The sequence below is a fragment of the Rattus rattus genome, chromosome 1, assembly GCF_011064425.1.
Source record: "Rattus rattus isolate New Zealand chromosome 1, Rrattus_CSIRO_v1, whole genome shotgun sequence".
NCBI classification, from domain to species: domain Eukaryota; kingdom Metazoa; phylum Chordata; class Mammalia; order Rodentia; family Muridae; genus Rattus; species Rattus rattus.
Genome location: NC_046154.1, coordinates 38,982,840 through 39,006,001, shown reverse-complemented (window position 1 = coordinate 39,006,001; position 23,162 = coordinate 38,982,840). Strand labels below are relative to the sequence as shown.

Here is a 23,162-nt window from a genome sequence, read left to right as displayed (position 1 = left end):
TTCTTCAAGCAGCTGGGGCTTTGAATGCACCTAGAGCAGCCCTACTCCAAGGTAAGTGTGCTTGTTTAGTGTGTGTGTGCATGTGTGTATGTGCATGTGAGAGTGTGTGTGCATGTGAGTGTGTGTGTATGTGTGCATGTGAGAGTGTGTGTGCATGTGTGAGGGCATGAGTGTGTGTGGGGGGGTGTATGTGTGTGTGTGAGTGTGTGTGTGTGTGCATGTGAGAGTGTGTGTGTGCATGTGAGTATGCATGTGAGTGTGTATGTGCATGTGTGTGTATGTGCATGTAAGAGTGTGTGCATGTGTGTGAGTATGTGTGCATGTGAGAGTGTTGTGCATGTGTGTGTGAGTATGCATGTGAATGTGTGTGCATGTGAGAGTGTGTGTTCATGTGAGTGTGTGTGCATGTAAGTGTGTGTGTGTGTGCATCTGTGTGTGAGTGTGTGCATGTAAGTGTGTGTGCATGTGTGTGTATGTGTGTGTGCTTGTGTGTGTGCATGTGCATGTACATGTGCAAATGTGTGTAAATGTGTGTGTGTGCATGTGTGCATGTGAGAGTGTGCATGTGTGTGTGCATGTGTGTGAGGTGTGTGTGGAGTTGGTTCTTTGACGGTATCGGTCCTAGGATTGAATTCAGGGCATGAGGCTTAGTGGTGGTGCCTCTACCTGCTGAACCATGTCGATCGACAGCCCTATTTTCTCCTTCCATTTACAAACAAATTAAGATTGATTTTATGTGTACTGAGTGTTTTGCCTATGTACATGCCTGGGCATGTGTGTGTCTGATTCCCACAGAGGTTAGAAGGTGTTGGATCCTCAGGAACTGGGGTTACATGCAGATGGCTGTGAGCTGCCAGTTGGTGGTGGGAACCGAACCTCAGTCCTCTGCAAGAACCTCCGAGTGCCTCCCGATCTCATCAAATCCCTTGCTTTCTCTGGTAGAGAACATGACGTCAGCATGTGTGACCAGCTTGTGTGACTTAATTAAGCATGTGTGACCAGCTTGTGGCCCAGACTATGTGCATCCAGGATTGCTGTAAATGCTGTCTGGCACATTTGTAGATGACAGTGTCTGTTGCCATGGGGAAAGCTTGGGTACCACCGAATCTTAAGGAAGGAAGACTAGACTTCGAGTAACAAGGTCTCCTCTGTGGTTTCTGTGGCTCTTAAAATAAGCATAGGAGGGCGGATGGGAAGTTACCTGTCAGTTGTGGCTCCTGCTCTAGTAAGGGTTAATATCTGCCTTCCCTACCCTTAGCTCCATGAGGATGCTCAGACATACACCAATTTAGAGGAAAATGACTATTCCTTCCACCTGTGATACCCACAATTTTCTCTCTAACCCGGTTGCTAGCTCTGAACGTCTGTGTGATAGGAATAAGGCCAACACTTGCATGTGCACGCCTGTCATCTACTGGCACCTATATGAGCACCCCAGAGGGGCCAAGCCTCAACAGATTTTTGCTGAACGTCACAGTAAAGATTCACGTCTGATCTTCCTATGCAGGATTAGGTAAATTTTCATCATCAGTTCCTGATAGCCTTGTCTTTAAATCTACTAGGTCTCAGCTTCTCAAAGTGGGTGTGTTGATTGGAGGAGTAAATACACTTAAGAGGACTGGGGAGATGGCTCAGTGGTTAAGAGCACTGGTTGCTCTTCCAGAGGTCCTGAGTTCAATTCCCAGCAACCACATGGAGGCTCATAACCATCTGTAATGCCATTACCAGAGGATCTAACACTCTCTTCTGACCTCTTCAGGCACCAGGCATGAACAAGTGCACAGATGTACATGCACACAAACACATACCTAAATAAACTCCATGAAGAAGACTACATCAGAACAACACATATGTATGGTGGAATTGAGCACAGGACTTTAAAAGTGAAATGAGCTCTTAAAGACTACTGTGCCTGAAGGGGGCCCTCCGTGGGGGTGCTTTTCCCTGCTACGTCCCAGGTACTCTGCAGGGATTGGTTCAGAACTACAATCCTCCAGAAGATGCCTCAGTGTTGGATCCTGTCCTCAAGAGGCTTGTAACCCAGAGGCAAGAAGGTGAATTAAAAACAAAACAAAACAAGAAACCTTCGAGAGTTAGCACAAGCAGAGTCATGCACAGGGTGTGGGGGAAATAAGGGAATTATCCTAGGGATTGGCGGGGTGGGGGTGGGGGGGGCAGAAGGTCGTTCTCAGCAGGAACACAATATATACAAAGGCCAGGACAAAGTGGAGGGGAGAGGGAGGGGGGGAGGGGAGGATACTGGGGGAGCTACCACTAGACCAGCACTAATGGAGTGAAGTCTGCAAGGACTGATCATGGTTCCTCTTTGAGAGAAGCAAACACTCGTAACTGCTGGGCCATCTTTCTGGCCTCATCTGGGTATCTTTTTAGTAAAGTATCTGATCATCTGCCCTTTTATAAATGGGTCAGTGGTTTTCTTACTGTTGAGTTTTAAGAGCTCTTTGTGCATTTTGAATGCAAGTCCTTTCTCCTGGCCCTAAGCATAGACTAGGCTGTAGTCTGGCATGATTACAGTGACAGGCCTGGTGCTATCCCTCCAAGGCTCTGACCCTGGCATGGAACAGATTAACACAGAATAGCCAGGGCACTGCTTACACAGGAGTCTCCCAGCTTGGCTACGTAAGGGCACTGCTTACACAGGAGTCTCCCAGCCTGGCTACGTAAAGCGGTATCTTGGGTGGTCAGACGCCAGGCCTGAATCATTGCATAAATACACGCATAGCCTCTGTGTAAGGACACTTACTCTTGGTGACAGTCACCTGGGGAAGTGCTCAGCTTCTCACAGAGGGAGCAGAATCTTAAGCAGTTGTTCTCAATTTCACAGCATGTTAGACTTGCCTGGGAAGGTTTAAAAACCCCACTGCCCAGACTACATTCTTAAATAATGAATTCCAAATATCTAGGGGCTGGGAGGGAGTGGAAATCTGTAACTTGTTTTTGATCCCCAGGTGATTCCAGTACTCAGTCAAGACCAGAATTCACCGTACAAAGAGAGACCCTGGGACCTCTTGGGGTCTTGACGACACAAGTATCAAGGTGTCCAAGAGACAGTCTCTGGGCTGTGAGATAGGCTGGCAGTTATGAAGCAGGGAGCCTAGCCAAGTCCCAAAACTTTGCAGCCCTGGCATAAACAAAGAGTGTCCTGCTCATCTGAGCTGCAGTCGAAACAGAATTCTGCATGACATCACTCCCATGTGGCATCTGAAATGAATGCAGAATGGTTTACCTGAAGCTGGGAGAGCACAGGGTGACGGAGATGGGTTGACGGGGATGAGAAGAGATACATAGAAGGTGCACAATTAAAAACAGAGGTGTGAGGTTGGGGATTTAGCTCAGTGGTAGAGCGCTTGCCTAGCAAGCGCAAGGTCCTGGGTTTGGTCCCCAGCTCTGGAAAAAAGAAAAAAGAAAAAACAAACAAACAAACAAACAAACAAAAAAAACCCCAAAAAACAAAAAAAAACCCAAAAAACCAGAGGTGCACAACCATGGCTGGGCAGGAAAGTGAGTTCAGGTGTTCTATTACACAGAGGGCCATTAGAGTTAACATCGTACCATATACTTTGAGACAGCTGGAAGAGAGGGTTTTGAATGCTTTTGCCACAGGGAAACGGTAAGTGTTTGAGATGATGGCTAGCCTAACTGTGGATTAACATGCAGGTAAAAACCAACAAAAGTGCTCCTGTGTACAGATCCCCACTGGACTTTACAAAGACGTTCAATTACCCGTCAATCGTAAGCCAGGTTACAGTTTTGTGTCTGTGTCCTCAGGGTCCACTTCTCTGCTGCCTTCTTTCATTTTTAGTTCCACACTTTTGCCTTTGCTAAGAAGAACCAAGAGAAAACCATCCCATGCCCTTCCTCCCGTTTCTAAAGTATCAGAGATGCTACATTCCTTGAGGTCAACGTTACTGGCAGCAGGTCATGACGTGAAAGACCCTCCGGGAGAGAGAAAATTCTTGATTAGGCAGGAGTCACCTTTCTTTCTTTCTTTCTTTCTTTCTTTCTTTCTTTCTTTCTTTCTTTCTTTCTTTCTTTTCTTCCTTCCTTCCTTCCTTCCTCCTTTCCTCCCTTCCTTCCTTCCTTCTTCTTCCTTTCTTTCTTTTAAAAACCAACCTGTACGTCCAGCTCTACTGGACTTCTGTGAAAAGGCTGGCAGTGCAATCCACTTCCCTCGTACCCTCTCTGACTTGAGGAGCATTTGCTGCATTGTTTACTGCACACCACACACACTGTCCTAGGCACGTGACACCCCTGTGACTAGGTCAGTGCTCATTCCCGCCCCTAAAAAGTCTACAGTCCCCAAACTTGTTGTAGGATATTTGATCACACTGTGAACCCCGAGATTGTGTTATTTAGTGAAAAAAGCTGTTTCTAGTTGTGGTGTGGCTCAGTCTTTAGCACACACCTTCAATCCCAGACAGTAGAGGTGAAGTCAGTTTGTATAGAAGGAAGCACCCAAGTTTGAAAGAGATGTGTAACTGAGTGGCAGAGAAAGATCTGACAGAATAGGATGTGTCCAACTCTCCCAAGGACGGGCAAAAGAGGCTACTTAGGAGAGCGCTACAGAAAAGGAAAAGGAGAGAGAGAAAGAGAGAGGAGGCAGTTTTATCTGGACAGTGAACAGAGACAGATTGTAGAGAGAGAACGAGCTAGACACAGGTGAAGACAGAGCAAGCCAGAGAATGAGAAGGAGCCAGGAGATTAAAACAGATTCCAAAGTCAGTGTGAGGCCAAGCAGAGCAATTCAGAGGCTATGAGAGAAGCCAGGTTGAATCAGTCAGCATGGAAAGGAGTTTGGGCCAGAACAGCTGAGCTGATCAGTTAGCCAGAGCCCAGAAAGAACAAGGAAGGGTGAGCTTATTCAGAAGCAAGCCTCAGAGGCTGAAAATTCTACTAGGCCTGGATTCTACTGTACGGAGACTTGAAGCTTCCAGGACTAGGCCTAGGTTAGCAGATGGAGGCCGTAAACCTCGGCAATGACAATTACATTGAAAGAATAAAAGTTACTTTGATACAAACTTAGTTCGGAGTTCTCCTAGTTAGCTTTGGCTGTCAACATGACACAGCCCAACTCAGGAAAGCTGTCTGAGCAGGAACCAGGGGAAGCAAGCCAGCAGGTCCTCCGTGTTCCTCTCCAGAGTTCCTCTTGGTGTCCTCTCTAGTTCCTGCCTGAGTTCCTGCCTTGGCTTCCCCCAGTGATGGACCGTGACCCATGTGGGATGAAATAAACCTTGTCCTTCCTGGGGTTGGGGATTTAGCTCAGGGGTAGAGCGCTTGCCTAGCAAAGGCAAAAGGCCCTGGGTTTGGTCCCCAACTACGAAAAAAAAAAAAGAAAAAAAAAAAAAAAAAAACCTTGTCCTTCCTGAGTTGCTTTTGTCAGTGTTTTGTCACAGCAACAGAAAAGCAAACTAGAACAGAAACGGTGTAGATTAGAAACAAATACAAAACTCGTTTTATTTTGTTTTGGGTGAGGGGGGATGAGGGGAAGGGGGAGTGTGGGGGTGGCCTGTGCCTTTAATTCCAGCACTCAGGAGGCAGAGGCAGATGGATCTCTGTGAATTCCAGGACAGCCAGGGATTTACAGGGAGGCCCTGTCTCAAAAAGCAAAACAAAGCAAAACAAAACAAAGAGTACGGAAAGAGACAGGGAGACAGGAGCTGGGTGAGGAGGTCAGACTCAGGCTGTAGCAGGTGTAGTTCTCTGACTAAACTGCTCCCCACCCTTGTCATCTCCTCTTTGTTAAAAGCATTTGAATGTCACCTATTTAACAGTTGTCTGCAACTCATCCGTTCATGCATCTAATGTTTACTGAGCAGTCACTAGGCAACAGGTGCTAGGCAACAGCAGCAGAGGAACTAGGAGAAGCCCCTGCCCTCCTCTCAGCTCTCCGGCTCTCCAGCTCTCCGCTCTCCATGGCGGGTGGAGGCAGGCAACGGTATGAAGCATCCAGAGATGAGCACTCCAGAAAGCGCTCATCAGACCGCAGCCAGGTGTGCTGAGCGGGCAATAGCTCGGCCAGAGGGTTATGGTGGGGACTTGAAAGAGAGGTTCTCAGATGGGAACTGGGGCGGGAGTTGCCAGACGGACACAGGTGAGGAAGCAGGTGCCAGGAGGACTAAGATGGACAGGTAATGGGCTGGCTTCGTGGCAGGACGTAGGTCTGGCCAGGGTTGCTGGGTTGTAATAGCTGAGAATCTGCCCGGCTATAGTGCCCAAAGCTTTTAATAAATATAATAAGTCTCCGTGTCATTTTTCAGAACTAGGGCAGACACAGAACGGCTTTTTGGTTACATGGGGGAGCAGCCATGTTTGGGGTATGGCTATATGGACAGGGTAACAGTCCTGAGGCAGGGGCGGGCTGGTCCTGGGATGCTGTACTTCAGGGAAACGCAGCCAGGTGTGTTGATGGTTCTATTTCAACATCAAAGAACCGATGCTCCAGCTTTTCACACGGCAGCTGGAAGGACGGAGCTGCTATTTTCTGAGAGAAGCAAGATTCTGGGAGGTGGGGCCAGGAATATGGAGCTTGGCTCTAGATAGGTGAACTGTGAGAAGCAGAAACACAGCCGAGGGAAGAAGGTCCCGGACCAATGACTCCGAGTGTGGGAGAAAGGACTGGGCTTGGTCCAAACCTGGGAGTCATTAGCATATAGATGACAGGAAAGGCCAGGTGACAGAGGAGGTGCACCCGATGACGTCATCTAAGTGGTTGGTTGTTATGAGGACGAGGTGACACAAAGTATCCAGCATGGCACTGGGCGTAAAATGCTTCCCCCTGCAAGCCGTGTGGCAGGACTTGGCAAGGCTGTTTTAGAATCAGTAAATTTACTCTGGCTCCCCCATTCTCCTCCAGTTCCTGAGACAGACCTCAGTAATTCTCGCTGGCCTTGAACATGTGACCCTCCTGTCTTGCCCACCCAAATAGTTGGGAATAAAGACATATACGTCTGCACTCAGCTTCCTCCAGCAGCGCTTTGGGCTGACGCATGGTTATAAGCCTTTCTTAACTGGCCTGGTTTTCAGAGGGTTCTTGGTGCTAAATGTCACTGGTTTGGGACTTTGTCTTCTCACAGAATTCTTCATGAAATTAACTGAGCATTTAAGTCTCTACACCTGGTAATTATAAGCTACCATACTACCCTCAGACAGGTGCCATGAACACTTACCCAAACCCAGATAAAAGAAATAAAATCTATGCCTAATCCAATCAATCCATCCCCAGAAGGCTCTCGGGGGCTCAGGAATCACACGTCTCAGCACTGGGACCTGGTTCTTCACAGCATCAGATGTCCCACCTCCCAGGACAAGTGGTAGGCACCTTCTTGACTCGTGGTATCACATGCCTGAGCCTGAGATTTCCTTAGGGCTCTGTGTAGGTCGCTCTGACTTGGATGGGGATGGAGTCTCTCCATCGCCTCTTTCAGTCTCTGCTGAAACGTCATTTTCCCAGGGAGTCCTGCTGGTACCGCCCACTTACATGTGCCTCGTCCTCCACAGCATCCCCTTGCTGCACTACTGTCCTCCTGAGCACTTGTTACTTCGTAGGAATCAGAGACAGAGAAGGCGCTGGGTCCCATGAAGCTGGAGTCAGGCCCTGCTGTGAGTGGCTGGATGTGGGTCCTCAACAAGAGCAGTAAGTGCTGTGATCCCCAAGCCCTTTCCGCAGCCCCCACCACGTTTTGTTTATTGTACAATGACAATAACTTATCAAGATCTCTGCTGAGTGAGAGAGGAGTGCTTGCCCTCCAGTTGTCATGGGGACCGTTATCTCTGAGCTCCTCCCAACTCTAGACTTTGAAGCAAGCATTGTAGACAGCCTCCAGCCTCCTAAAGTGCCAGGCTTGAACCCTGGGATCAGTTCTCAGCAACCATGTGGACAACAGCACTCACCACCATGCTGGCCTTTCGTCTTACTTATTCTTGTTCACGTCCCCACCCCCAGCCCCTGCATCCCCATCTGTGATACTTGTCTCATCTTGTTGCCTAGAGTTTCTCGCCTTGCTCCTTACTCTAGGGTCCCATTATATTCCATGAGGCCTTCATACCTCTGTATCTGCAGCCTCTTGAGTGAATGTTCTTTTTACAGTCTGCTCTCAGAGTAGTCTAGGTCTCCTCTACAAACACCACATCTATCGCCTTCTGTGGAGGGGCTTTTTGTCTCCGCACCACACATCTGGGGATGCCTGGCATGCCCTTCATGCTCTACCATCTGTCCCACTCATCAGTATGGATACCACCCTTATTTTCAGAGCAAACCACGCATTGCTTATGATACCCAGCAAAACTACCCCGACTGCTGATGTTTGCCCCCGCCCATGTTCACTAAGCTAACAGTGGCTATACGTATATATGGCTTAGACTTCGTGGGTTTTATCCCATGCCCAAAGCACATAGTTGGTGTCAAGATGTATTGGCTAAATGAATAAATGCAAAACTGAAGTCAAGTGTAGACCAGGAGGCAAGGAGAACATAGATCTTGTCTGGAAGCTCTGCCTTCCCCAACAGTAAGCCGATAAAAGATTCCAATAAAGGGGTTGGGGCTAAGAGCATCTGTTGCTCTTCCAGAGGACTCAGTTTCAGTTCCCAGCACCTACATGGCAGCTCACAACTATCTGTAACGGTAACTCCAATTCCAAGACATCAGACACTCTCACCCAGACATCCGTGCAGGCAAAATACTAATGCACATGAAGTAAAAAGAAAATTCTACTTTTAAAAAGACTTCAATAGATATACAGGGTGTGGCTGGATCTCATTCGTGAGGTTCCTATGGGGAACCTGATACTTAGCGATTAAATGAAAGCCCAAGATTAGAACTGGTGAGATGTAGACTTGGGCATGAGCCATGCCTGATTCCAAAGCCTCTTTTCAGTTTTAAAACTCTTAGTCACGGTTATTTATTTGCTTACTGTGTATAGGTATGGCCACTTGAGAGGTCAGAGGACAACCTACAGAAAACAACACCTTCCTTCCACCGCGTAGGTTCCAGGGACTGATCTCAGGTCTGCAGGCTCTCCAGCAAGCCCCTTACTGGCTGAGCCATTTCACTGGCCCGCTTTTAAAAAAATTTTAAACCCAGGGTCCTATTTTACAGTTCTTAACTCTATGTCCAGAGTTCAGTCTTGCAGAGTATACAGACTTGTCTTATAACTCGTCAGCCACTTCCACATGGGAAGTGTCCGAGGGCTCTCCTTCCCTCACCCGCTGCTTTCCTCACTAACGATGGCTTGTTCTCTTGCCCATCACTCTTTCCTGTGAACTGCTGGGTCCCTTGAACAGCTCCTTGCCAGGAGCTCACAGCCTTTTCTAGGGAGGCTTGGGTTTGCTCCTGCCAGGTGCTCCGCACACCTGCCAAATCTGGGGCGCTGCACGTGGGCTAGGGAATCCCGCGTTTACCGAGCAACGAGACTCTGGCAATGACAGCAAGTCCTTTCGTCTGCCGACTTTTTAGCCTAATCCACTCAGAGCTGGGGTAAGCTCCCTTTAATCCTGGCCTGGGGGCTCAGGGTAAGTTCTAGTATATTCTTACAGGGAATCCTCTGCAGTTAGTTTTACATGAGAAGGGCTACAAAGTGGCAAATATGGAGAAGTTAATAGACCCAGAGGCTACACTGGGAAGCTCTAAACTTTAACAGGAGACTTTGAAGAGTACAGGGTGTGGGAACTAGAAAATGGGGTGCAAGCAGTATTTAAAGAGAAAACAGCTGACATTTTCCAGGACATATACATTTTGATTCTCAAGAAGCTAAATTAACCCTAATTAAGATAAACACAAAGAAATCCTTCCATATGTCCACTTATAATAGATTATACAATGCTTTCTTTTACTCTCCATAAACTACAATGTAAGTGAATAACTGACATTTTTCATAAAGGAAAAAATGGGGTTCAGAAAGCTTGAATGCGCTGTTTAAGGTCAGATAAACGCAGAGGCAGAGGCAGAGGCAGAGGCAGAGGCAGAGGCAGAGGCAGAGGCAGAGGCAGAGGCAGAGGCAGAGGCAGAGGCAGAGGAACTCAGGCCCTGTTCTGATCTACACCATCTCCCTCTTATACATCAGAAACAGAATAGCACACAACCGAAAGAGACGCTGTAAAGAGAGATGGAAACATGGCCAAGGAATTTCCCACACAGCAGAATCCTTAACTTAGAAACTTCTCCCTGAATACATCTGTGTTTCCCTTTGGAAGAAAGCACTGGAGTGGAAAAGCCCATGCAACAAGAGGCAGGAAGGTTCTAGCTTGTCCCTCACAATATGAGTTAAATGCACGGCCATATAAATTCCCTGGCCAGAGCCCGAGTCCCCTCAGATAATCATGGAACTGGCCCGGTATGCAGCAGCAAGCTACAGTGATCTATTCCACACCACTCAACTGTCGAGACAGCAGGGTAGGAGCGTCCTCCTCCTTCACTGTGAAGACAGCTTAAACACTGTGGTTAGTTAGTCCACTGTAACATCTCCTTTGTTCATCCATACGATTTGACTTGGTAATTACTGTCTCCTTTCTGGTCTGGTGGCATTTCACTTGCTTAAGGCTTATACTTGATGTGTTTTGTTTGGTTTTTCTGTTCCAGCACTAAATGGAGACATTTCTAAGAAGGGCACACACACGTTCTTTAGCACACTCAAACTTCATTCCCAGATGTTTGGGGCCTAACCTCTCTCTGCTTGCCTTGTAAAGACACCAGACCATTCCTCCCTGGCAGCTGCCTCAGTGATGTATAAAAACTGGGAGAGGCGCGATGCCTGAACCCACAGCTTGAGGCCCCAGAGTCAAGACTCTAGATTCCAGGAAAAGGGGCCAGCTGCGGACAATTCCAAGGCTTGACAATGACAAGCATCACAGCTCCTGGCGTGATGATTTAACGCAGGTGTGACTGTCACAATCTGAAGCAGCTGTGTATAAGACCATATGCGGGGTGGAGGGACAGAGAGAGATGGGGGAGAGAGAGAAAGAGGGAGGAAGGGGGGACAGAGACAGAGACAGAGAGAGAAAGAAATGCAATTCTGACCTTCCATGATACGTGTCTCACTTAGGGACAGAGGAGCACGAAGATGGCTGACAACCTTATGAATGGTCTTGCACACAGGGTATGAACAAACAGAATGGACAGAGATCCAACTCATGGTGTGATGGCTAAATGGGTTCATGTTCATCTATCCATCCACCTATGCACCAATTTGCCCATCTATCCATTCGTCCATTTACCGCCCACCAAGCTATCTATGCATCCACGACCCCCACCCACTCACCCATCTATGTATTCATCTCTCCGTTCCACCCACCCATCTAGCCAAGAATTCAGAGGTTGTTGAAACTTGACAGACCTATACCTATGCTGTTTAGGCACCAGAGAGACCAGGAAAGAATGCTGGAGAATCGAACATCCATTACTCAAAAGCCCCTGAATCAGACCCTTCAGTTAAATCCTTATAACAACTATAAAGCATGTGTACTGTCTTCCTCTTACAGACGAAATGGGCTTAAAGTAGCTAAGGAGACTGTTCAAGATCACAAGTTCAGTAAGTGGTAATCTGGGATTTGAACCAAGTTTTGTCTGGCTCTGAGCCTGTGCCCTTAATAAATTAGTAATTATCACACGGTTAATTATAGGAGAGCCAGACAATTGGCAGGGTTATGGAAATTCAAAGGAAGCATGGAGGAGCCAATTCGGTGTAGACAGGAAGTAATCTTGGGCTTTTCCAAGTGACCTAGCAAGAAGAGGCAGTGCTGTACACCAAGTCACAAATCCCAGAGGACCAGCCAGGTCTGCCTGTGGGAGGAAGGGCAGGAGCTCAAAGGACAGAAGCTGGAGACGAGCACAGGAGCGCCAGGCGGGAGGGCATCTTTGACAGTGTCCACTCCCACTCTGTTGGAAATGCTGCTCCCGTGTCCTCCTGGCCCTCTGTAACGGGCCACCTGTGCCAGCCTAAGGCTATTCCTCAGTTTATGCCTACCGCCCCATCCTGCCCAGTGACATGCTTGAAGATTCTGCTTACAACTTGAGGACGGAAGCCCCAAGGAGTCCTCCCAAAACTAAGCAGCTAAGAGGGGTGACCCTTCCGAGCTAGACCCCGGCTCTCACAGGTATCTAAACAGAGCTACGGCATTTCCCATTCTACTTACAGTTTAGAGTCCAGCTTCAGGAGGAAACCCAGCCTATCATACTCTGAAAAGGAAAAGCAGAAAACGTCACTGGAGTCAAGTCACTGCTGCCACAGTGGGCTGCATTCCCAGATCTACACCATGGAGACAGGCAGTGCCTGCAAAAGAATACATGCTTCAAACGCTTCCGGGAACAGAAGCAAACACATACGCCTTAATAAATGTAAGTCACAAAATGTCTGTTGGACATTTGTTTTGCCCGAAGAGACGGGTTCAGGAGCAGCTATTCCCCACATCTTCCTGAATAAACGTGGCGACCGAAACCGAAATGTGGTAAATCAGAGCCCGGACTCTGAGGAAAGAGACTGGAAACCAGCTTAAGCTCTTCCAGGTTTTAAGCACAGACTCTGTCCAGTGAGCCTCCTGGTGAGTGTGAGCTGCCAACTTGACACAACTTTCAGAGTCATATTCCAGTTCTCTCAATCAGAATGGCCTGAGGCCGGGTTCATGAAGTATTTTCCAAATTATCAATTGATATAGAAGGGTCCAGCTCACTGCAGGCAATACCGTATTTGGACAGGTGTGCCTAGACTGTATAAAAGAAAGGGAACTGAACAAGCCAGGAGGAGCAAGTCAGCAAGGGGTGTGTGTGTGTGTGTGTGTGTGTGTGTGTGTGTGTGTGTGTGTACTTGGGTGTGGTGTATATGAATGTGAGGGATGTGCAGACTGTGGGGACCAGAGGATAGCCAGTGTCTTGCCTATCATTGTCTATCTTGTCTATCATTCCTGCCTTAGTCCCTTGAGACAAGGTCTCTCACTGCACCCGGAACTAGGCTACTGTCCAGCAAGTGCCAGCGATCTTCCCGTCTCTGCCCTCACAGAGCTGGGGTTATGGGTATGCATGGGCACATCTGGCCTTTTATGTGGGTGGTAGGATTTGAACTTGGGTCCTCCTGCTTGCTCAGCAAATGTGTTTACTTATCTTCGACCTGAAAGAAGACATCTTAGCACTGAAAATATCAACTAGGACACAAAACACAACAGAAGGCTTTTCTCTCAAGAGAATTCCCCCTCCCAAGAGAATCTCAGAGATCCTCAGATAATCCTGGTCTTTCTCTGCTTCAGGCAAAGTCAGGACTTTATATGTTAAGAATTTACAGAACCAGCAAGAAAAACAAAAAGGCCTCAATTCTAAAAAACTAAAAATACAACTAAAAAGCATAGCTCTCAAAGTCGAATGTTCTTTCAATACTTGTATTCTGGCATTCTAGGAAAAAGAAACATCACAGACTTGCCAAATGCTTGTTGACTGGCCCTGTGTGGTGGCTGCCCTGGCTGCTGTCCTTTGTGCTGCCGTCCCTCGGACTTAAGAACAGACAGTGTACCGCTCTGTAGTGGGCTCCTTCCAGAAGTTATTGAGGGCCTTCGTCTTGCCGCAGACCCAAACATCAGGTGCCAAGCAAGACAGCACGGATGAGGGGTGGGCAGAATGCAGTACCCAACTGGAGCCAATGCTCCATGCCAATTACTGAGTGTCTCAAAAAAAAAAAAAAAACCATTGGGCATAGTGGCACACAGCTATAATCTGATCATTCAGGAGGCTGAGGTAGGAGGGTTGTTACTGTAAGTTCAAGGCCAGCCTGGGCACTTTGGCAAGACAAATCTCAAAATAAAACTTTGAAAGGGCCGGGGATGTAGGTTGGGTAGAGCACTTCTCGCCTTGTATGCCCAAGGCTCTGACTTCAGTTCTCTGTTGTTTTTGTCTGGTTGGTTGGATGGTTTTTTTCAAGACAGGGTTTCCCTGGCTGTCCTGGACTCACTCTGCAGGTCAGGCTGGCTTCGAACTCATGCAGATTTTCCTGCCCGTGCTGGGATTTAAGACTGGGATGGAATCGAGGTTATTTGCCTTGTGTAGCAAGTGCCTTTGCCACTGGGCCGTCTTTGTCATGTTTTAAAGTTTACTTAAGACCTCTTTCTCCCCTTGCTATATGCAATTGCTTCTTTAACGATACAGCTGACTGGGTTTGTAGTGTAGCTCTTTGCTGTCTAGCCTACAATGCCTTCCTCAGTTTCGAACCAGCTTTTCTCTTTTTGTTTTTGTTTGTTTTAGCTTTTGTTTTTGTGTTTTTCGTTTTATTTTGTTTTTCTCTTGAGACAGGGTGTCTCTGTCCTGAAACTCACTCTGTAGACCAGGCTGGCCTCAAACTCACACATCTGCCTGCCTCTGCCTCCTGGGTGCTGGGATTAAAAGTGTCCCTCACCACTGCCTGGCTTACCTCACTTCTTAATATGAGGGAAGTGGAACCCTATTCCAGTGTCTTTTTAAAAGAATCATTATTGCCCCTGTATTAGCGCTTGTCTTCTTGTTAAGAGAAAATATCTGACAAAAGCAACTTAAAGAAGTTAAGGGTTTATTCTGGTTCACAGATCAAGGTACAGCCCATCATGGTGGGGAAGCCTAGTGGTGAGACCTTGAAGTGGCTGTGTTACAGTCAGAAAGCAGAGAGCAACACAGGGTCCCCTTTCAGGTGGCTGTCCTCCTCCTTCTCAGCCCAGGACTCCTCCATGGAATGGTGCCACCCAAATATAAGGTGCCACCAATAAATTAGCTTAAGAACGCCCTCTCAGACATGCCCAAAGTTTGACTACCATAGTGATTCTAAATCCCATCAGGATGACAGTCAAAATTAACCATCCTACCCCCTACACATATTTACTATACAGTAACCATAACAACAACAATTAGTTATTTTCCAATGTCATTTTGAGCTCTCTCTCTCTCACACACACACACAGAGACACACACACACACATACACACACACATACACACGGATGGACAGACGGATGGACGGATGGAGAATACTGCATTTCCAATCTGCCCCAGTGCTAGGAATAAAACTCAAGGATTGCACATGCTGGATAAGCACCCTGATACTGAGCGACGTCCCTGGCCAGAGCTGCACTTGTGAAACATCCCTCCCAAGGCCTTTCTATCCTCAGAGACACACATTTCACAACATTCTCTGGAGTCCTTAGGAGTTGAACCCTGTTGAGTTACCACGTCTTCTGATCGTGATTTAAAAGCTGAGAATGTAGGTTTTTTTTTTTTTAAGGTAAAATTCATCACTCTAAAAAGATGTGTTGATAGAAATACAATCTATAGATTGTGTACAGAAACCAAAACATGCCTCTGGCGAGATTCTCCAGCAGGGTAGCTGTAGGCAAACCGCTGCCTTAGACCACCAGCTGATGAGTGGATATTTATCACTGGCGACTAATGAGCACAGGCTGTTCTTACCTAGATTGCTTGGTCACAACCACCATAAGCAGAAAGAAATAACGTGCAAAGAATATTGCAGTTGAGTTTTTAAAGTAGTGAATTAATTTTTCTTAAATTTACATGTGTGTCTGTGTGTCGGTGTGTCTTTGTGTCTGTCTGAGCGAATGTGTGTAGGTGACTGTGGAGGCCAGAAGAGGGCATTAAACCTGGCATTACAGCGGTTTTTTTTTTTTTTTTTTTTTTTTTTTTTTTTTTTTTTTTTCGGAGCTGGGGACCGACCCAGGCCTTGCGCTTGCTAGGCAAGCGCTCTCCCCCTGGGCTAAATCCCCAACCCCTTAAAATCCGTTGTATCGCTTTTTTTTTTTTTTTTTTGGTTCTTTTTTTTTTTTTTTTGACCTGGGGTCCGCACCCCGGGCCTTCCTCTTCCAAGCTAAACGCTCTACCACTGAGCTAAATCCCCATCCCCATTACAGCGTTTTGAGTCACCCAACGTGGGTGCTGAGAATCAAACTCGGGCCTTCTGCGAGAGCAGCAAACTCTCTTAACCACCAGTCATTTCTCTGGCCCCTCACGTAATGAATTTCAAAAATACAGAGAGTGCTGACAACCTTCCTTACATTAAACACAGAAAAACCAGTTGTCAGAGATGAAAAGACAGTTTGAAAACTCTTTTGAGGGGCTGGAGAGACAGTTCGGTTGCTAAATGCACTGACTGCTCTTCCAGAGGACTGGAGTTCAAATCCTGGCACCCACATGGCAGCTCACAACTGTCCGTAACTCCAAGATCTGACACTCTCACACAGACATACATGCAGGCAAAACACCAATGCACATAAAATAATGAAATAAATGCATTTTAAAATAAGAGAAAAACTCCTTCAAGGAGAACTGTTATGAACCCCACATCTCTGGAAGGGTTGTGTAGTCTTATCCCAAGAGGATGGCTTTAGGTTCACATACACAGGCTGTGGGAAGGACCGTCTGTAGAGGCCTCGGGGTACTGCCAGAAGCACTGCCGGCCACTGCACCCTAGGCTGTCTTTACTCTTCCCACAGAGTTTTCCTTACAACTTTCCAACATGGCCGCCAGCAACTAACTGGGAGGCAGTGTATTTAGTATTACCGTGGAAAAGGGACTGCAATTCATCCTCTCTGTTCCTGATCTGGAAACCCTGGTGAGGGGTGGGTGTGGGCCAGACCTGTAGCAGCCCTTCTTCACCTGTTCAAATCTCAAACATGGAGCAGTAGGAGTTGGTGGAAGTGACAAGTTCCCATGACACAGAGTGAGGGGTTTACCAGAAGGAACATGTGTCCCCGAGCAAAGGCCCCTTGGAACGGCAGAACAATCTCTGGCAATCACAGAAGCTGAATCTCTGAGGACCGACGGGCCATTGGTCCTATTCTCTCTCCTCATTCATCTTACCTGACAACCTCCTACACGAATTACGCTCATAGCTCTCCCTGGGCTTGCTGCTCTCACCTCCTGGCCTTCCTCCTCCGCTTGACCTGAGCCCTCCTCGGCCCTGGAAGGCCTTGCTTTGCCTGAGGCTCTCCAGGGGCCCTGCTCTCCCGGCCACCTGCCTGGGAGAAGAGAAGGGATGTGCCACATTGTGGTTTCACGGCCTTTCTTGGTTTGGAGTTTGTGGAGGGTCTTGGATCTGTGTGTTGTAATCAAATTTGGAAGAAGAGGAAGAGGAGGAGGAGCAGGAAATAAAAAACAACCTGGCTGTTACTTCTTCAAATATTTTTCTTCCTCCCCCAACCCCTTTTTCAATTACCAATGAGGCTTCCAGAAGTCCCACGCTTCAGCAATGCTCTGCCCACTGTTTTCCTAGTAATTTTTCACTCCATTTCATTTTAAATAGTTTCTATTGATACATCTCCTAGTTCTCTTCCCCCGCCCCCTTTTTTTCCCTACTGCATCAGACTGGTCGATGAGCCAGCCAGTGTATTTTCTCATCTCGGACATCATTCTTTTTATATCCAGTTCCTTTTATATCTCCCATGCCTTTCCTTAATGTTCCCAAGCTTTCTCTGCCTTCTTGAACATATGGAACATGTTATAACGTCCTTGTCTGCTAAGCTAACACATCATCTCCAGGCTTGTTCATACTGATCACATACACACACACACACACACAGAGAGAGAGAGAGAGAGAGAGAGAGAGAGAGAGAGAGAGAGAGAGACAAACGTACACACACACACAGACACACACAGACATATGCACAGACACACACACACACACACAGACAGACAGACAGACACACACACACACACACAGAGAGAGAGAGAGACAAACATACACACACACACAGACACACACAGACATATGCACAGACACACACACACACACTTACACACACACACAGACACACACACACACACACACAAACGCACACACACACAGAGACACACATAGACATACACAGACAGACACACACACAGACACACACACACAGACACACACACACACTTACATACACATAGACAGACACACACACACACACATAGACACACACAAACCACACTCCTGTGGGATTTCATTTTCATGCTTCTCTGAATTACCTGGCAGCGTCTGGTTGGTAGCCAGCCATGTGAATTTTTACTTTGTTAAAACACAGTACATGGGGAGTCCTTAATTGTTTTGAGGTAGAATTGAATTCTTAGGAAGAGCTCAATCATTTCAACACAGCTTGCTTGTAAGTTCTGTACGTTAGAGTTGGAGGCAAGAGTAGCCTTCAGTCTGGACTAATTTTGTACTGTCACTAGTGCTGCCCCATCCTTTAGAGTGCATTATCGAACGCTCCGTGCTTTATGAACTTTCCCTATATTCCCAACCCTCAGTGACCTCTAGGTACTGTCTTGCATGACACTTTCCATGGCTTTGTCCTGGCTCCTGTAATGTCCACAGCCACATATCAGTCGAGCAGTCCAGGGGGACTGGCTGCACACCTCCAGTACTCTGCGCAGGTCTCTCCTCTTGGGCAATCTGCCTTGCTTCCTCAACTTCTCAGCTTCTTCCTCCCTCGCCTTGGAAGAGCCTTGGCTCTCCTTCCCTTCACCAAGGCCAGTGCCTCTGGAACTGTCCAAGGGTAGCTGGGATGAGCAAAGGCCTAAGCTCATTGGTTTCTCTTCTTTCAGAGTTCACCATCCTTGCTTCAAGGTCTGCAAAAAAGGGTTTTTTATTTTTCTACAGATCTTGTGAGTTTTTTTTTCCTGTCATTTTTCCTTTCTTCACTTTTCCCTGTGCACACTCAACTTTTTGTACCCAACTGTCCACTTCACCTAAAGCAATCTCTCATGAGGACCATGGATGTCGCCTGACCAGTCCTACTTACGATGCCGACCAGTCACTAAAGACAGCAGCTGAAGAAGCCTCACACGTCTTATCTATATCACCCTCGCACACAGCCAGTATTTGTTCCTCACCTCTGTGAGGGGCTCTACTCTTCACCCAAGAGCATTCATTCCCTGAACCCTGCTTTCCCCTACTTCACCCAGTTAACCAGCCTATAGGCACTCAGGCTGGGCTGCTAAATTCCCTTCTTTAATGATTAGTCCAAAGGAGTTGCTGCTGTTCATACTTAAACATTACTAACTTCCATGAATGGGATGGACAGACAGACAGATACACACACACACACACACACACACACACACACACACACACACACACACACACACACACACGACAGAGCTCACCCACTATCGCTAGCATGGAACACAGGGTCTGGTGCAAAGTTGTGGGTCCATAAATATCTTGAACGAGTGATGTGACTAGCCGGGGACCTGGGTCCTTTGTCCTTTTCTACTTGTGGTGAGGGGCAGTGTTAGTGGTGGCTGCAGTGGCAGGTATGGCCACAGCCTCTCTGGGTCATCTTTCACAACAGTGATTGCCTTGCTCTGCCCACTCCTGACTCTCACCCCACCCAGCTGGTGACACTGCAGACCCCCACCCACCGAGGGTCTCCCATGGCTCTGCTTAGACATAACGATCTACTTCTCTGTTTAATTTCCCATGCACTGCCATTTTCTGATTTTTTGCTTTGGGGTTCCCTCTGAGAACCCCTGACTTGTCAGCACATCATTTCTAAAGGCCAGAACTTCGACCTCCTCCACAAAGAGCCCCTGAGCATTCCAAGCTTCGTACTTTATACAAACGAGTTCTTGGAATTGCATGCTCATGCTGCCTACAAAGGAAATCCCACTTTGAACAAACCAATACTCTGGGGACAATTTGCCTCTTGGGTAGCCCACAGAAAGGTCCAGGTCTCACCACCCTGAGCACAAATCTGCCTCAGGTCAGCAGACCCTGGGACTCCTGAGTCTACCACAGACAGCTGATGCAGCAGCGGAAAGCATTCTCTTCCCAGACACCACAGCAGCAAGCCGGCAGCTGCACACGGAAGGAAAAACGTTTAGTCTCTTGGTGGCTTAGGCCTCCTGCCTCAGCCGGGCCAGAAAATGCAGGGCAACACGATCTACCAATGAAGGAACACATGTGTCCTGTGCCTGGTTCCCAGCAGGAAGTGATGTGTCCTGTGTCTGGTTCCTGGCAGGAAGTGGCCTGGGTGACAGAAAGCTTTGTCCTTCTCCAGCACCTGCACCAGGTCAGAGCTGTGATCGCACAAAGTGCTTTTTCAGATGCTGGAAACCTTTGAAGTAAACTGTTAACTCTTTCAGGGACCCTACAAATGGATTAAATGTGGCTTTTGAGTCACAGTAAGAGTCATAAAGTATTGGGGGGGGGAGACCCTAGAGGATTCGTAAAACTCCTGGAAGGTTCAGAAACTGGACATAAAAGTAGGTCATGAGCAAATTGTGTGTATGCATCACATAAGGAGGGCTTCCCTTACTGAGCAGAATTAACTGTCATTACACAGGGAAACCCACGAGCCACTGAAAAAAATCAGACCATAAAACCAGTGGGAACTCAGAAGATTTGAATGGAACAATTACTGTGAACGAACTGAAGGGCAGAGAGCCCCGCACCCAGCCAGCGGAGAACATTCCTTCCGAGCAGAGCACGCAGTGACCACTTCTGAAAGTGATTGGAGGGGGAGGTCCAAACTGGGCTCAGCCCCTAACCCTGGTCTACTGTAAAGTTAAGTTCTGGGAGGATGACCAATGAAAGTACCTTTACAAAGTATTAATTTTCCTGGGAATATACACATCGAATCACTGGTGACGAAACACTGGCGGCGACTTGACGCACGTGCTCGCTCTCATTTCTGAGCTGTCTGCCAGACTCCGAGCTTTCAAAAGCCCGATGTCTGTCCATTGCTCAAGTGAAAACAGGGTTCCTTGGAGATAGTCAGGCTGGTGACAATCTCACAAGGGCCTTTTCGTTAGGACAACCTCTCTCCTCGGTACGTAGAAAGGCACCCTCCCTTTTCATCATACAGAATACTAGAGATGTGCACTCCAGGGGTTAATATAATCGAAGTTAAACTGCAGGGCACGGTGTAGCTAGGGGCAGAGGACTTTCCTAACATGCTGGAGGCGTGACAGGCTTTGGTCTGTAACACTGCAAACAAACTGCTTCATCAAGAATTGGTCCTGGGGACTGGAGAGATGCCTTAGCCGTTAAGAGCACTGACTGCTCTTCCGGAGGTCCTGAGTTCAATTCCCAGCAACCACATGGTGGCTCACAACCATCTGTGATGGGATCTGATGCTGTCTTCTGGTGTATCTGAGGACAGTGTAACTCATATACTTAAATAATTCTTTTAAAAATTGGTTCTGCCTTTTTAAAAGTATAAAATTTCTTTGGCTGTGACCATCATGTATACCTTTAATCCTACCCCTCAGGAAGAGGAGGCGAGTGGACCCTGTGGGTTTGAGCCAGCCCGATGTACACGAAGTTCCAGACCAGCTAGAGTTACACCATAAGACCCTGTCTCAAACAAAACACAACATATATAATCCCCACGAAAGAAAACAAATTTCAGTTGTGAGCGTCCATAGAGAATGAGGCAGTGTGACAGTGCACGTGAGCACTGTTGCTCTGCCTCAGAAAGAGCACAAGATGGACAGCGGTGATACATTTCAATGAAAACAGCGCTTACGTTCCGAGACCTGAACTTTGGCTGGAGCTCAGAGCTGAGTTAATAATACACCTCAAGGTCACTCGGGACTCGGCCTGCTCTCCTGCCAGGTGCTCAGCCTGTCTAACCTGCCTTTAAGAGAACGAGTCACAACCTGCCTTACTTATTTATTATTGTTTATTACTAGTAAGTATGTGTTTTCTTATTATCACTCACTTACGTGACAGTGGATGTCTATGTATGAGGAGGTCAGGGGGGCATCAGATTCCCCAGAGCTGGAGTTACGGCAGCTGGGAGCTGCTTGAACTCTTGTTTTCTACAGGGAAAATATGTGTTCTTAATCACCAAACCATACCTCCAGCTACACCGCCCCCCATGTAATTAGGTAATCAGCTTTTACAAAATAAACTAATGCATAGCTTTAATTTTGTAGTAGTAGTAGTAGTAGTAGTAGTAGTAGTAGTAGTAGCAGCAGCAGCAGCAGCAGCAGCAGTAGTAGTAGTAGTAGTAGCAGTAATAGCAGTAGCAGTAGTAGCAGTAGTAGTAGTAGTAGCAGTAATAGCAGTAGTAGCAGTAATAGTAGCAGTAATTGCATATAACCCAACTCCCCACCTCTCAGAATGGAATGAGGACGTTCCCACTCAACCCATGTTCTGAAATGGAAACAGCTATGTTATGCTGCAAGAGCCCATTCTAGGCAACAGGGAACCCTCAGGAAGTTCCTGAAAGTGGGGGTGATAGGAAAGCCTCCTGCTCAGCTGTAGAAGCCTCAGACGGAATTCAGCCAATAGCACTGAGCGTGGTTGGAATGGGAATGTCCCCTACAGTCTCGAGCACTGGGACACTTAGTCCCCATTTGTTGGAGCTGTTTGAGGGGCGTGTCACTGGAGGTGACAGTGAGAGCTCCAAGACTTGCACCATTTCAAGATCCTTTTCTGTCTCCTGATGGTGGCTCCAGATGTGAGCCCTCAGCTTCTGCTCCAGCTGCCATACCTCCACGCCACTGCCATGGACTCTAACCCTCTGGAACCATAGCCCAATTTGACGTTCCTTCTCAAAGTTGCCTTGGTCATGGTGTTTTACCACAGCACCAGGAGAGTAACTAATACAGAGCCTGACAAACCCTGTCCATCTTGTGTTAGCCCTTCCCTTTCTCATTCTGCAGAGCCACCACCCACTCCCATCAGCTGACACGAACCCAGTACTGACTGGGCAAGTGGCCCACGCTGACACCAACCATATCTCTCATCTAGAGCCATTTACAGGAGCGTTAATGAGGTACACGACATCTAGTACTTTACGGTAATATAAAACGATTGGTTCGGTCAGATAATCACAGTTCTTCACATTAATTTTTTTTTTTAGGTAAGATCTCACTGTGTAGTCCTGGCTGGCCTGGAACTGGCTATGTAGACCAAGCTGAACTTGAACTCACAGAGATCTCCCTGCATCCACCTTCTGGGTACTGGGATTAAAGGCATATGCCACATACGTGGTCATTTTCAAATTTTAAGTGACAAACATATATTGGCAAGACGGTCTACCAGGCAAGCAAACTCCTCACACGGGAAGCAGTTCCACCATCTTCCTCCCCGTGGTCACCGGCTCCCATCGCTCACATGGGATGTTGAATTCCCAAGTGCAAAGGGCACTGCAGTAAATGGACTGAAGAACTATCTCGCTCAAAATAGATCTTTTACTTCCAAA

At 47.4% G+C, this 23,162-nt stretch overlaps 1 protein-coding gene across 6 annotated transcripts in view; it reads right to left on the bottom strand.

Annotated features, from left to right (window-relative positions):
- St3gal3 (ST3 beta-galactoside alpha-2,3-sialyltransferase 3) overlaps positions 1-23,162 on the bottom strand; it is a 203,902-nt gene that overhangs the window by 85,286 nt on the left and 95,454 nt on the right. For all 6 annotated transcript variants that reach the window (XM_032899348.1, XM_032899366.1, XM_032899356.1 and 3 more), the window contains exon 3: positions 12,148-12,190. In XM_032899348.1, coding sequence (XP_032755239.1) covers positions 12,148-12,190 — 43 coding nt within the window. The remainder of the gene's footprint in view (positions 1-12,147; positions 12,191-23,162) is intronic.